Source organism: Hylaeus anthracinus, unplaced genomic scaffold, assembly GCF_026225885.1.
Source record: "Hylaeus anthracinus isolate JK02 unplaced genomic scaffold, UHH_iyHylAnth1.0_haploid 0, whole genome shotgun sequence".
In the NCBI taxonomy this organism is placed as follows: domain Eukaryota; kingdom Metazoa; phylum Arthropoda; class Insecta; order Hymenoptera; family Colletidae; genus Hylaeus; species Hylaeus anthracinus.
Genome location: NW_026533254.1, coordinates 24,101,418 through 24,116,740, shown reverse-complemented (window position 1 = coordinate 24,116,740; position 15,323 = coordinate 24,101,418). Strand labels below are relative to the sequence as shown.

Sequence of the window (15,323 nt, the reverse complement as noted above, 5' to 3'; positions counted from 1 at the left end):
TCTAAACCTATTCAGACAGTATTTCCGTGTAGACAGTACATGCATTAACAATTTTATCACATTCATTATAGCAAACATATTTCCAATCCTTCCAAACAATTTCATTATCAACGAAACAGACTTCTTGGCTACCAAACGTTTATAAATGGGTCGTGAATTAATATAAAATTTGCAAGCTGATGCGAGAAGAGCTCCACTCCTGCTGGCTCAATGCACCCTCGGGGATGCTCCGACGTCTGCAGTGTGTCTGGGATGGAAATAGACCAGACTGCAGACACCAGTCGGCTACACTTTTTGCGTTTCGTGACTAATTGTGTACCATTACGAATTTAATTTTCTCCTTTTGTTTGCGAGAAACATTCACAAAAAAATAAATGTTTGCCACGAGTACTTGTCCACCGTGTTGACGATACCAAATATTCGATATGACTCGTGGTTTTCTTCAGGTACAGCGACGGGGAGTGCATCAGGTGCTTTCGTCTGCTGAGAAGATCGCGGAACGTGATCGAAGTGTTCTCTGAGAACCTGAACAGGTGTTACACTACGGAGTCCACCGCTTTGGCCTCTTGCGAAACGTTGAACTCCACGTCGATCTTATATCGTGAGTCAGGATTAAAATTGGTCGGAATTAATTGGGCAATGAATTGAGAAACACTCAGAAAATATTATCGAAAATATTATAGGTACCAAAGAGATTGGAAGCGTTCCTATTAGAAACGAATACTGTCCTATCACTGGACAGTATCATTTCAAGTACAGCGTCAATAATGGATCCGACAGGGTCATCGAATGCAACAGCTTCTCGTCTTCCTTCAACAATTGCCCGGATGGGTCTGTTCTGAGGTTGCATTTCAGTCAGTGCACCTTTGAGGCTCAAGGTATTCCATATACATTACACATATATTTTTATTCATACGCTTTTATACATATGTTCCTTCCAATTTTTGTTCTTACTCTCATAAAGCAAGAATCGAGTCTTCCTAGTCGTTAAAGATTGATAATATTCCAGCAAACCTAACGTTTAACTGTTTGGGAAACTGGCCTGGTCCAAACGGGTCCACCTATTTTGCACTGTTGGACAACAATGCAGCCAGCGAAGGTAGACCACAGTATAGATGCGGGGTGAGTTAGAAATAACTTCTTTTTCAACACATTCACTGCCAAACTGCTTGTGAAAAATTCATGAGCCAATTTGTGTGACATCACTTTGGTTCTATACAACTGAAACTTACTTCTTTTTCATTTAATCTAGTACTTGTCTTTACAATTTCGCCAAGTTCATGAATCTTATTATTTTCTTTAGTATCTCCTCATCAAGAATTAATTTATATTATTATATATGTATATATAATATTAATTTATTTCATTTCGCACAAATGTAATTGTTTACAGCTATACCATGTCGACAATAAAAAGGGTAAGACGTACATGGCACTCAGCAGCGATTCCAGTTGTACAGAGAATTTGGATAACTCGACCAGTGGATACGAGACGCTGATCCTCAGCAAAGTTCCAAATCAGAAGAAAATGCCTAATTACGTGAAGACTCACGTGGCCACGTTAGTACATTTTACCGCATAGACATGTAGTTAATTAAACAAATAAATAACTATACAGTTCATATTCAATATAATACAATACTTGAAAATTTCTGTCAATTTAGATTTCCAAAATGGGCCCAAGGCGTATGGGAACAGTCCCTTATCGTGAATGGCACCATGACCTTTACCGATCTCAACGGCTACAATAGTTACACTTTCATTACTGTGGATTCAAACGAGGAGACTGGTCGTTACATTGTTTATTCCAAAGACCAATGGTAATATTTCAACTAATAAAATTTTGACTGCTTTTGCATATTCGTTGCACATTATATAAAAAAAAAAGTAACGTCGCGTGACTTGTTCATTTTCAGTGAACAAACGGCCTACGTGTGTTTAATGATGAGGCAACGAAGCGAAAATGTACTGGAGTTCACGATAGGTATTTATATCTCTCATGATTTCTGATACAGTTACAATTACAGTTACCATTTCCAAATTGAGAATTTAATTTTTTAAATGGCGATTTACAGGAATGGTGCTGAGTCCAGTTTACCAAACGTACTTGTGCGACGATCCTAATTTAGATAAGCCTGTTTGGATGACACAAGCAAGTAAGTGATACGCAAAAGAAGGTTGTGTAACAATTCAAATTCATATTTTATTTGAATTGCTTTGTTTACTGTAATAATTCTTATAAAATCAGGAGTGGAACGCGTGGTGGAATCGCCTTGTCCAATCACTGGCCAATACATGGGAATGATAACTGACTTGTCAGGAATGTGTGCTGAGCTGAGCAGTAATTGCAATACGCGAGAAATAATGTATTTCAAAGTTACAGACTGTGAGTCTGGTGAACTTTACGAAGGTACCATATCTGATACAGTCTTTAATCAAAATTAATAAGTAACAGTTCGAATCGAAGAAAATATCTCTTTGAAATTGTTTCAGAACGAGCATACTTGTGCTTAGGGCAGTGGGAGGAAAAGGGTGTTATGTACGCGTACACCATGAGAAACGACACCAGCACCAACGAATGCTTTGTAGGTCTAATTGTAAACGACGAAGAAATCTATATAAAGGAGGCAGGGGATCATTGCATTCGAAACATTGATCCCAAACTAGAAGGAATGCGTTTGTATAAAAAAGGTAATTTTCATAGCTCAAACTGTGAATTACAGGGCACTTTGATGCAAGACTTACGCTTAAATAATATTAACTTAGGTCAATGTTATGGAAATTCTCCAAGTCCTGCACCTACACCAATGAAACCAATACCTCACAATCCAATAATGAGAATTGCAACTACCCCTCGATCAAGAATATCAGGTACGGTTATGGTTACACTCGAATATTATACCATAGATTTTACAAAATTTTATTTACATTTATCATCAATGGTTATTTTATTGCGATAACAGGTGGCAACAATATACCAGGAAATAATATTCCATCCCTAACCTCCAGTAACGCAAGTGCATCCTACAATTTCATGACACTGGTAATGATACTTACATTTTTCAAAAGTATTTACATGCATGTTTGAATAACTACACTGCCATTAGCGAAAGAATAACGAGCTAAATGAATATTTTCATGCGACTAACAATGTTATGTAAAATACTGAGAAGACATAAATCGGATTACTTAATTAACTTATAATTACTATGTAATTTATCTTTATCATAAAAATTTGACTTTGAACCGAACATTTGTTCAAATAATGAATATATATCGCTGTCTAGTTAATACAGTGGTGCATACATCAGGAAATTGCTAAATCGTCCCGATATCTAATGTATGTACGATCTATTTTGCTTTTTAAACAAATGACTCTGTATATATGCATACTTTTGTAACTTATGACGTTTTCACCAAACACTGCCTTGTAAGATACAAGTAATAGAAAACTGAAAGCTATAGGTTGCTAGGAGAATCCAAAGAAGTCAACATTTAATGTGCATCATTTTAATACATTTTTCGTACTTCCCTCGATATTTTAATGAATTATTAATTCTATGCTTTTCAGTATAATTGCTGTTATAACTTTTAAAGAGGTTGGTTAGCTAAAACAATATAGAAAAAACTCCTTCAATTTAAAAAAAAATTACACATCAGAAATTGTTTATTGTACAAGTAATAATTCTCTTTTAACATTTGTCTACGAGATAATTAGTCGACCTCTTTAAGGGAGGACATACCACGAAATTTAATTACAATATTATGTTTAAAAAAGTCCTCACTTAGTAATAAAATTAGCAATATTCTAATATATGGGATAATTTAAATTTAATTTGAATTTTGTACCTTTTGAATTTATGTTAAATTGGAAAACCCCTCGTGTACTTTATTTTGTAAATAAAAAATTATCGTTAATTAGTGATGGAACAACGGTAGTGAGAATAAAAAACATTTATCGAAAGATACGAAACAAGAAAGATAAAGATACAAAATTCAATGGAACGATTTAATACACGTAATTATTACTGTTAATTCATCAATGAGACTGACTGTATTAACTATACTGTATAGAATAGTCCACAAGAAACAGAATACCTAATTAAACATTCTTTTGTATCTTTAACAGCAAAGGAGATAGGTGATCTGTTTGTGGTGGACCATCTTGTGTATTAGTAACTATATCGACTTATACCTTAAATGTTACTTATAATAAGTAACTAAAATCACTTTGCTTTTTATTCGTATTTAAAAGATGAAAATAACTCTATTTTCTGACAGAATGCATATTAATATGTATTAATAAATTCTGAAGAAATGAAAGAACTTAGTACACGAAGAAATATATTTTATAATACGCAAAAGTTTTACCGAGAAAATAAACCGTAAACAAAGGATCAAAGATAATAATAATGCAGATAGTAAGATATACTACTGCATATCAGTTGTTCTCTGTGATTTTGTTGGGAAGTTTTCGAAAGCACGATAGGTTATACAACAACTTTAATATTAACTTTTCTATACCGATATAAACAAATGTCGTGTATACGAGTAAACTAAGATTTTTATAAGGAAGCATTGTGTGAAATGGTGATTTTATAGAATACTTTTAAGATTTGTTTTTATATTTATATACAATTGTATATACATGTGTATTTGTAAACTGCTTAATGTATATGTATAGTATGAATGACACAGTAGTATGTACAATGTAGATAGCATTTACTTTGAATTGTGTATAGATGAACCAGACACTAAATCCTCAACAGTCACTGAATATTTTTACAGTTCAATATTGGCCCATATGTTATGTTATGGGGCTCAAATGTGTTAACTCGACTTTTTATTTTACAGAGTTTACTAGTTTGGTATTTGAGAAGGTTGTACATTGAACATATGTACATATAAAAAGGTTACAAGTATGCATCAATTTGCATTTCACGTCTTTTCAATATTTAATAGTGACAGAAACTAAATTTTACATTTAATAATTAGCATGGTTCTAATCATATATAATCTAGTATTCTTTAGATTAATGTAAAGTACTAGAAAATAATAATTTTTTACACGAAATAATTAATCAATTATTATCTAAATACAAATATAAAAAAACATGTGATCTTATTATATACGGATAATTTATATTATCGTCTCATCGTGGTTCTTTAAGCGCTGAAATTCAAACCAACACCATACCGTTCCTGTAATAGTTACAATTTACAATGCAAAAGTGCAATCAAGTCAATTCTTTATTCGAAGATTTTTTGAAAACTTAGGCATTAAATATCGCAACTGTACATAATCGACATCACACGGCAATTGTATATTCAGCAAAAATAATTTTTGTATAATGCTATTTTAATACTGAGTTTTATATTTTTAATTAACAACGTTTTCAACATTTGTGTAATATCTACTTCTTAATGTATAAAACTAAGCAGCAGCTACTTCTTTATGTACTATTAAGTTATTTATTTTATATAGTCATACGATAAAGTAAGTTTGTATATTCGTATCTTTAAACGGAATAAATAATTTTTAACGAACAATTTTTAATTATCCATGATATATTATAAATTTAGGGTAGGGTTTTAAAAAGTTTTTAAAACAACATATTATCAAAATATATTCTTTATTTTTTAATTATCATCATAGTATAAAGAACAATTATTTAAGAAATATTGTATAAATGTATACACTATATAAACATATAGAAAACATAATAAACGATAAGGTTCAGAGATGGTTGGATTCAGACATTAAAATATTTTCTTTGCGGTCTGTTCCCCATTTGTACTTATTACTACCAGACTTTCCCTTCACGCGATGGCACGGTATCAAATATGCAATTTTATTTTTCATTACTGCATTTCCAACAGCACGTGCAGCTTTTGGATGATCTATCATCGATGCAACTTGCTCGTAAGTGACCGTTGTAGCTACTGGGATACTCAATAAGGATCTCCAAACTTTTATTTGAAATTCTGTACCCAGCAGGAGTACCGTGATGTGATCGCCTACAAGTCCACGTGGCGAAAAAATGTTGCGTACAATCTCTTCTGTTTCAAACATGTTGTCTTTTGTCAACTCTGATAGAGGCCAATCGTTCTTCAACTCGGCCAACGCTTTTTCCTGACTTTTATCAACAAACGCTAAATACACTACGGTTTTATCAGAGTCTGTTACGCCAAGCAAACAATTCCCACAGAATGTGGGGTGAAAACCATAAATTATTTTGAAACTCTCATGTTTTGCTCTGTATTCTTCTGATGTCATAGCTCGTATACGAACCATATTGAGATCTAAAGTTTGTTTAAATTATAATACGTAGTGATCGAATCTGGGAACCCGCTCGATTGGATCCTATTTCATAACCTCAATACTTTGATGGCGTCTGCTATATATTTACATGTTACAAAGATTAGTTTTACTTAGGGATGTAACAACTATAGGTGATAATAGTTGAGCAATTCGAGACTCAATAAATGAGTTCATGCTACTTATCAAATATATCCTTTCAGTAATATCAAGGGTATTTTTCGTATTCTTTTAATTAACAATGTTATTTAGAAAAACTTATTAGGTGAAAAAGTAATATCACGGAGGATAAAATAGAAGCCTACAGCTAATATTTTTGACATGAAAATACAAAAATAATATTAATGCATGATTTACAAATATACAAAGTAGTTGCTAACAATTAAATCGCTTAACAACGTGTACTTTTATTTCCTGAGGATCCGCGTTAGCGTTAACATTAAAAAATATTTTGCGGGATTTCGCGTCTGACAGTAACGAATTCCACATTTGGTCTCTCTGTAAAACGTAATATTTGTTGTACAGTATACGTTATGTTTAATGTATAATTATAATGTTGTCCAGAAAGTTCGTGCCAATTTTTAAGAAAACTTCAAAGGCACATTTGAATTGTAATATACATTTATTTATATGTATATTTATTGAATTACATGGGTACCATTTTGTTCCACAACCTTTCCACCTTTTAAGAGATGTACATATATATGTTATTTGTTTTCAGCCATTTCGACATATTCAGACCTGCGCCACCTATCAAAAATCGGCATGGACTTTCCGGACAACCAAATATAATGTTGTATCATCTTACCATGAAGACGTTGAAATTACCACACAGTATCAGACTGTGTTTCGCTCGCGTCAGAGCAACGCAAAGCCTCTGTTTATCGGACAAAAATCCAATTCTCTGGCTTCGTACGCACGACATAATAATAACATCACGTTCTTGTCCTTGGAAACCGTCGACCGTGTTTACTTCAAATTTCACCTTTTTCTTTACACCATCCGATAACAGAGACAACCTGAAATTGTTAGTATCGATCTTAGTATACATTGTACACTGTAAATAACATTTATTAAGTAGGAAAAGGGCAAAGGAGGGCTTACTTTCCATTAATCTTTTCTTGTATTATAGATTTCTGATTGTTGTACGGTGTGAGAATGCCAACAGTCATGCACTCCCATTTATCTAAATTGGCAAAGGACATCATGGAGAAGATCATGTTGGCCACAAACTGTGCTTCAACGGTATTTGAAAAATTCCCATTGTCCTGACTCGTATTGATATTTAGGACTCTGTACGCGTGAAATGGAAAGTTCTCGTTGCGCGTTATGCCGGTTTTCAATTTTGAACCGTAGAAGAATTTATTCGGCCAGGAGGAGATCTCGTATGGCATTCGATACTGGGTGTCCAGCATGATTATAGGATTGCTCTCGCAGTATTCGAAAGCGTTTTGGACTCGCGAGAAAATGGACTGATCCAGGCCCAATTTTTTCGCTTGTGGGCTTAGTACGGTAGCAGGCAATTGCATTGGGTCGCCAACCAAGACCAACGTGCACACCCCTAACATCAACGGTATCAAAGTTTCTGTTTCGCAGCTTTGAGTAGCTTCATCCACGATGCACACGGATATTCTCTTCTTATCGTTGACGAAAATAGATTCCATCTGATTATTATAGCACGAAGAAAGGGTGCAGGTTATTATGTCCGCGTGTGAAAGGACTCTACTCTCCGCTTCGCGCTGTATCTTCGTGAGCTCTCTCGAATTTATTTCGTTCAATGGCCTACGGTGTTTCAACAATTCATATTTTGCAGTTATATCCTCCAGTTTCATTCGAACGTGCTTCCTGTAAACTTCGTCCATGTTTTGAGTGCTCGCTATCTCGCATTTCAGAGCGTTCATTTTAGACTCGAGAAACGCCTTTTCCTCGTCCACGCTGTCCGTTGAAATATTGTTCACGTTGCTTGTCGTTCTTTTAACTTCTCGTTTCGCCAGCTCAGTTACAGAGATGTCTTTTACAACAGGATGCATCACCCCAGACCTACCGATCCTTACCATCTTGAATCCTTTCTGATTTACGTATTTCATGGTGGATCTAATCTGCAACAACCTCAGAGTGATTTCATCGATGGCAGCGTTCGATGGCGCGCAGACCAATATCCTCAAAGGGCCAACGTTATTCGAGTACCTATTGTTTCCATAAAGTACTTGGGTCACGATATTCGCGATAACTTTAGACTTACCGGTGCCTGGTGGGCCCTGTATGAAACACAATTTGGCCTGTTTCTGTACTATGACGTCTGTTATTTTATGAACAGCTTCCAATTGTTTCTGATTCAGATTATCTTGGGTCATCAACGGCTCTGATACAGGGACGTTGGGTAAGTGGTACATTTCGATCTTTGGACTTAAGATTGGAAGCATCAGAGGGGATTTTGGAAGGCACTCCAGAGCGCGCACCATCCTTAACGTGGAACGTAAATAAGTGACTGCCCTCAATCGTTGGACTCGATTCACAGGAATACTTTCGCCAAGAGGCTTCGTTATCATAGTGTACGTTAACAAAGCGTAAGGATTCTTCACGTAATTTCTCAAATCCTTGTTATAGTGGGTCCAGGGCGTTAATATCGTCTGGTGCATATCCGTGACGTAAGCGAATATTTTGTGAAAAGTCTGTCCCCTCTCGTGGTTCTTAACGTACTCGAAAAACACCAAGTCGCCGTAAGCGGGATGAGCCTGCGCCTGAATGTCTTGTTTCGTGGTTAGCACCTCGAGCATCAAAGTCGTCAAATACACGTTAGGGGATTTCATGTTCGTTTGAATGGAATTCTCAACTATGGAGCACATCAAGGTGGGACGTCGAAAGTCTTGCTCGATGTTCTGAAACTCTTTGGTTATCCCGTACCAAGTTTCTAGTAGAAGAAGAGGAGAAATGATTCTGCAATATTCGTCGTACGACTTGTAATGCGTCAGCATTACGTGGAGCTCGTTGTCGCTTACAACGGGTGGCGTAGAATTCAAGTGCTCTTGTTCCTCCAGCCAGACTGGATTCCAAGTAAAGATGCGCAGCAGGAATTCGTGCGTCTTCTCGTTCTCCATTACTCTTCTGGACGCTCTGATAGGGGGCAGGGGGGCATCTTTCCCTGTGAGTTTCCTTAGAACGTTCGTTTCCTCGATTTGATATTCGCGCACTGTCTGAAGAACTGTAGAGAAAGATACTCGTTTCTTCATTTTCTGACCTTTCGGTGGAGTACTTAATGCGGAAGTCAAAGGGGGCTTATTTTGAACAGGCCGTTTTGATTGTGCCTTTGATTTCCCGTGTCCTTTCTTTTTGTTTGTGTTAGTCTTTGCTACTTCTTCCATCGCTGCAATCAAAGAAACATCCCCTAATAATTTATGTGTTCGAGGATTGCTCTTTTGCGGTACATTGTCCAATGTGTTAAGTTCGATGTTGTTGCTCTTTTTTGGTATTCTGCCCAGTTTATTGAGATCAGTAAGCGTTAACGCGCGTTCCAGACGCGTTGATATTTCTTTAGTTGAATCTTTATTCCTCTCGGACTCGGCTGTCCCGGAATTTGTCGAAGTTTTGTTCGCCCTCGAGTGACGACTGGACGAAGTCGACGGTTTTTCTGTCACTTCTGACAAAGATGCAATCGTGTCTTCCACGAGTAGATCGCTACGTGTTTTCATTGATACTTTCGCTTTCGGCTTCGTGGTTGTACGCTTTTTCGTTTGATCGTCTTTCGAAGACGCTTGCTTCTTCTCCATGGCAATTTTCTTCAATTTTTCTTTCCTCTCAGCCGCCAGCGCTTTCTTCTCCTCTTTACTCAAAGATGTCCTTCTCGTATTTTTATTAAGAGGCAAGGAAATAGCCCACGTCTCGAGCTTTTTGCGAATCGTTTGTTCCTTCGTCAACTCGTACTGTTCTATTTTAGATTTCTCCCTCAATTCTTTCGTCTGTTTAGCGGTTAGTCTTTTCTTCGTCGTTTTCTCAGGTAATTCTTGTACTTTGTTTCTATTCCTATGCGTTCTCGAGGGCAAACGAAGCGCTTCGATTTGAGGAACCTTTCTCTCGAGTGATTTCTTTCTACTTGAACTCGCAATAATTTCTGTTGAGCTACTAGCTGAGATATCTAGACGGTTCTCTGTACTTTCTTGCCTCGAAGGCAGAATTTGATTGTTCGGTGTTCCTATATCAATCGCCATATGATCCTCGGAATCAATTCGCATTTTTTCTTCTTCCACCCCTTCTTCGTGCCAAGACTTCCTCGTGGCTTTCACTGTTTCGATCTTCGTAATTGAACTCGACTGTGATTTATCAAGGTCTTCGTTCAAATCTTTATTCAAGTTGAAAATAAGATCATCCACGTCGAGATTTTCTATTTCCATATCTTCTTTGATCTTATTACCAGCCTCCTCGGCCGCTGCACCAATTTCATCGTCCTCGTTGAACGTTTGACTTCGAGACAATCTGCGCAACCAATTGCTGTCTTCCTCGTCGCTATCATCCGATACTGAGATAATCAAATCTTCGTCATCGAGCCTTTTGAATCTCTCGTTGTCCATTTCTACGTTTTCTTCTTTGATTTCCTCCTTAACTGACGCGTTCATACCGAACCCAATGTCAAACAATTGAGAACACGGGAAAATATCGTCCTCGCTGTCGCTTAAATTGACTACGTTGTCCTCCGAGAACTTCGTTTTCGGCATTTGTTCTATCTTCTTCAATTTAATCGGCGATATATCCGCCCTGGAAATCGTATCCTGGCCTTTCCAAACCGCTTCTTCATCGTTGTCAGTTAACTGCAATTCGTCTTCTAGTTTAATTAAGGTGTCGCCGTTGTACACAAAATTCGGATGTAAAGGCGATAAAGGTTCCGCTGGGATACTTTTTGTAGTATCGTGACTCGACGCTGTAGTTTCTGTATTAGTTATTGTTTCCATTTTATTATTTTTTGTTCTTTTCTCGGACTCGATATTGCTACGGTTAAGCGTATGACTATTTAATAAAACCTTCGTATCTTTGCTACTCGGTTGATTGTTCTCCGTACATTTCTCAACATTTTTCGATACGTTTTTCTCCGTCGATTCCGTATTCTTAGTAACGTTCTCTTTCCCTTTAATCCTATTATTTACATTACTCGATACAACTAATTGTACATTCTCCAAATTTGCAGACGAGTTACATGTCTCCTTGCTCTTTCCTTTCTCCTTTTTATCCTGTACACTATGGCTTACTTCAAACATATCGCTATCTGTATGTTTACTTACACTTAATCTATTCACTTCTATGTTTCTTGAAATATTATCACAACTGTCATTACTTCTGTTCTGTGCGCTATTATTCAACAAAACGTGTATAATTTCGATCTCGCTTTCTTCTGAATTTTTCTCCGAACAAGATTTCTCTTTTTTCAACTCGAGTTGTAGTTTGGGTATTTTATTTGGTGAGACTTTTCTGTCATGATTTCTGTCTTCTCTCTTACGTTTGACTACACCATTCAATTTACCATTGGATGTACAAATCTCGAGCGCGTTTGTACTATTCAATACAGTTTCCGAAAGAGCACTGGCACTGACAATCTCCATCAATTGCGGCTGCTGTGATATATAAAACGAACTGTTTAGTAACTATTCGATATTGTAGTGTGTATATAGCCCAAACAAACATACTTTGTTTTAATGAACGTTTTGGGTTTTAATGTAAGTTAGAAATGAATATTTTAAATAGACAAGTTATGTTTGTTCGGACCGCTGCAGGTAGATTTTTACCGTGGCTAAGGATAATCTGAACACGAACATGTTCTTATCCTTAACATCAGTCTCTGAGCAGCCGATCCCTATGATGTCATTCAAATGTAACAGAATTGTTTGAAGAGGGCTCTGGAGAACTCCATTTATGAATACACCATTGGCACTCTAAAATAACAATGAACAGGTCAGAAACAATTTATTGAAATATTATTGCACACCAAAACAATGAATATATGGTACCTTCAAATCCGTAATGAACAGTTCATCTCTGCTACGAAAGAAAATACAGTGACGACGGGATACTGTCAAGCTGGGACATACTATTTCATTGTCTTTGGCTCTGCCACAGGTATACTGAAAACAAATTATTTTTTATATTAAATTTTCTCTAGGAGGTGCTGATTAGATTCGAATTCTTGTGATATAAAGATCTGTTACTACAGAAAGCATGCAGGAAGTGTTTTCTTACAGAGAATTAAGAAATATCAATTGAAGCAGGGAAGATAGGTCAAAGAAAAGATTTATTGGTCATGTTTCATTTGGATTGTAAAAATGTTGATAATTGTTTACACGTACTGTATGGTTTGGTTTGTCAAGGGGAATCTTATCAGGAGCATTTATACGTTCCAATTCAAAGTGGCAGTTAGCGTCCGCACCCATTCTCGTAAAATAATCTTCAATGTTTACAGATCTACTGTGTTCTCTCTGTCAACTCGTTCTCTGTTACTCTGCTGGCATTTTGGAGAATCTTTCGTCGATGTCCCTTCGATGCGTAAAAAATCAGTTACGAATCAGTTCACATGTTGTTCGGCGATATTATTTCTTAGCGATACAATGGTTTTAATTGAATCATCTGTTGTAAACAAATACGCTCCAAAGCATTCGAAAAAAATGAATCGAACGTTTACGTTTATCGTTTCTGGCCATTCAATTGCAGGAACGATAAGAAAAACCTGCGGTTATCGTGGCCACCTGAAATTCGCGAATGTGGTCTGTAAACCACCCAACAGATCATGGCCGCATTATTCGAATTATTCCACAGGTAATCGAATAAAATGCATAAATATCTAATTAATAAATATTAGAATAGATCTGTATTGTAATATTAGGAATATTAGGAGCAATTATTTCTGAGGATTACATAAGACATAGGACAACAAATGGTAGTTTTTACCATGTTGTGAGGGTTGTAATCGTACAGAAAACTGTCTTTTAGGCATTTTGAGTGGCGCCATCTATGAGAAAAAGACCCAAGTTTGTCGTGAAATAGTTCAAAGTTCAAGATGATAGATGGCGCAAATTATGCAAGTCTGCATTTTCAATTTTACTGTATGTAAATACATTTTTTCTGACTGCATCCATTATATTTTAACTAGTAACTGTTAATTTATGTACTTAAACTTGGCTGAAGCTTAGTTTTTAAATAATTAAAAATACACCGGGAGTGACGCCATCTATGAGACAACGGCAGAAGTTTGTCATGGAATAGTTCAGAGTTTGAAACGCTAGATGGCGATACTGACGTACGATTCTTAATTAATCTAAAATTCTTTATATTCTCTAATTGTCTTTGCATAGAAATCAAATTCTACATCGTATGAATCATAATGTAATTTATTTATGCAAAAACAATTAGTGAATATAAAGAATTTTACATTAATTAGGAATCTTGTTTCAGTGTCGCCATCTAGCGTTTCAACCTCTGAACTATTCCATGACAAACTTGAGCCGGGCTCTCATAGATGGCGTCGCTGCTTTTGTATTTTTATTTATTAAAAAAGTCAACATTAACCAAGTTTTACTGCATAACTCAATCATAATACGATGAATTAGGATGAATACAATTAGGAATTACTTATTTGTATGGAGGAAAATAGAAAATATAAAGTTTCATTTATGGTCGCCATCTAGCGTTTGAAATTCTGAACTATTCGTCGACAAGCTTGAGGCGTTCCGTCATAGATGGCGCGACTAAAAAAGCCTAAAAGTTAGTTTCCTGCAGGATTTGTACACTTATAAGCTGGCCAAAATTAGTTCGAGACTCACCGCTAGATGCGCTAGTGTTTTTTGGTCCATAAAATTGATTCAGACATTCTTTGGGACTGTCCGCTCTACACAGAGAGTCATATAAAAATGCTAAGCCAACTTCAGAAACCGGGCTACCCATCGCTTCAAAAAATAGAACCAATTCTGCAGAGCAACAACACCAATATAATAAAAATTGTATCAGCATTTCTTCAAATCAATAGAATCAACATTTAAACATCACCAATACCTTCAGAAGTGCTTTATACAACTCACAAGACTGAGTCATATAAAATATATTTTAAACAATCTATTTTTATGTTATTATTGTACATATTTCTTGTTATACTTTTTACCTAACTAAGCATGACTCGACTGTGTATTAGAACATATAAACTATATTAAGCTTTAAGGTTATGTACTCTGTAAATTCTCTGTATGTGTAATAATAGTGCAATAATAGTGTGCATGGACCCGAGAAGGGTCGAAGCGCTTATCAATAAAACAAAAAAAAAACTGATTCGAAGAGGTGGCCCGTTTGCGACTACGGACAGGCAACCGGTCCGACAAGTCTGTAAGTATATTTTTCGGAATTCTGGACAATTTTGCAAACTCAACAATGTTGCAAATCGTTCCTCTCAAAACTTCAACAATGTTGCAAACCCGACAAAGTTGCAAATCGCTCCTCACGAAACTTCGACAATGTTGCAAACCTAACAATGTTGCAAATCGCTCCCCTCAAAACTTCAACAATGTTGCAAATCGTTCCTCACGAAGCTTCGACAATGTTGCAAACCCCAACAATGTTGCAAATCGTTCCTCACGAAGCTTCGACAATGTTGCAAACCCCAACAATGTTGCAAATCGCTCCTCACGAAACTTCGACAATGTTGCAAACCCAACAATGTTGCAAATCGCTTCTCTCAAAACATCAACAATGTTGCAAACGCAACAATGTTGCGAATCGCTTCTCTCAAAATTGTAATGGGAAATGTCGGATTTTTACTGCTGGTATCAGGAGCACATGATATGCGAAGAGGTGTCACGTTTGCGCCTGCGAGCGGACAACCGGCCCGACATATGTGTAAGCAAAGGTTGCCTAATTCAGGGGGCTCATTTTTTCGGTAAGTATGGGAATTCAGGCCGATTTTACATTTTGGTATCAGGAGCACATGATATGCGAAGAGGTGGCACGTTTGCGCCTACGAGCAGGCAACCGGCCCGACAT

The 15,323-nt window shown here is 36.4% G+C and overlaps 3 protein-coding genes across 4 annotated transcripts in view; 1 reads left to right on the top strand and 2 right to left on the bottom strand.

Moving 5' to 3' along the window:
* LOC128896289 (uncharacterized) overlaps window positions 1-5,553 on the top strand; it is a 6,428-nt gene extending 875 nt beyond the window's left edge. Inside the window, exons 2-13 of one of the 2 annotated variants that reach the window (XM_054159555.1) lie at window positions 447-601; window positions 684-878; window positions 1,010-1,122; window positions 1,393-1,559; window positions 1,664-1,819; window positions 1,916-1,983; window positions 2,075-2,155; window positions 2,248-2,409; window positions 2,493-2,690; window positions 2,766-2,870; window positions 2,963-3,042; window positions 4,129-5,553. In XM_054159555.1, coding sequence (XP_054015530.1) covers window positions 447-601; window positions 684-878; window positions 1,010-1,122; window positions 1,393-1,559; window positions 1,664-1,819; window positions 1,916-1,983; window positions 2,075-2,155; window positions 2,248-2,409; window positions 2,493-2,690; window positions 2,766-2,870; window positions 2,963-3,042; window positions 4,129-4,140 — 1,492 coding nt within the window. In that variant the 3' untranslated portion in view covers window positions 4,141-5,553. Of the gene's footprint in view, window positions 1-446; window positions 602-683; window positions 879-1,009; window positions 1,123-1,392; window positions 1,560-1,663; window positions 1,820-1,915; window positions 1,984-2,074; window positions 2,156-2,247; window positions 2,410-2,492; window positions 2,691-2,765; window positions 2,871-2,962; window positions 3,249-4,128 lie in introns of those variants that run through there. The other variant, XM_054159554.1, reaches the window with a different exon arrangement.
* Window positions 5,554-5,612: 59 nt separating this feature from the next.
* LOC128896290 (bifunctional transcriptional activator/DNA repair enzyme Ada) lies at window positions 5,613-6,297 on the bottom strand. The gene has a single exon (XM_054159556.1). The coding sequence runs from the start codon at window positions 6,291-6,293 to the stop codon at window positions 5,736-5,738; it is 558 nt and encodes a 185-aa protein (XP_054015531.1). The 5' UTR covers window positions 6,294-6,297; the 3' UTR covers window positions 5,613-5,735.
* Window positions 6,298-6,673: 376 nt separating this feature from the next.
* LOC128896288 (uncharacterized) lies at window positions 6,674-13,213 on the bottom strand. Its single transcript, XM_054159553.1, has 6 exons — window positions 12,647-13,213; window positions 12,311-12,424; window positions 12,089-12,235; window positions 7,422-11,917; window positions 7,126-7,336; window positions 6,674-6,815 (listed from the first exon to the last, which is right to left on the bottom strand). Exons 1-6 carry the CDS (start codon window positions 12,728-12,730, stop codon window positions 6,693-6,695), a joined length of 5,175 nt encoding a protein of 1,724 aa, XP_054015528.1. The 5' UTR covers window positions 12,731-13,213; the 3' UTR covers window positions 6,674-6,692.
* Between the last annotated feature and the right edge of the window lie 2,110 nt (window positions 13,214-15,323).

Excerpts from the sequence above, each read along its gene's own strand:
- LOC128896290 (XM_054159556.1), bottom strand. The coding sequence starts at position 6,293 with ATGGTTCGTATACGAGCTATGACATCAGAAGAATACAGAGCAAAACAT.
- LOC128896288 (XM_054159553.1), bottom strand. The coding sequence starts at position 12,730 with ATGGGTGCGGACGCTAACTGCCACTTTGAATTGGAACGTATAAATGCT. Across the intron at positions 11,918-12,088 it reads TCAGATTATCCTTAGCCACG|CAGCCGCAATTGATGGAGAT; the intron begins GTAAAAATCTAC and ends TATATATCACAG. Across the intron at positions 7,337-7,421 it reads CAAGAAAAGATTAATGGAAA|GTTGTCTCTGTTATCGGATG; the intron begins GTAAGCCCTCCT and ends TAACAATTTCAG.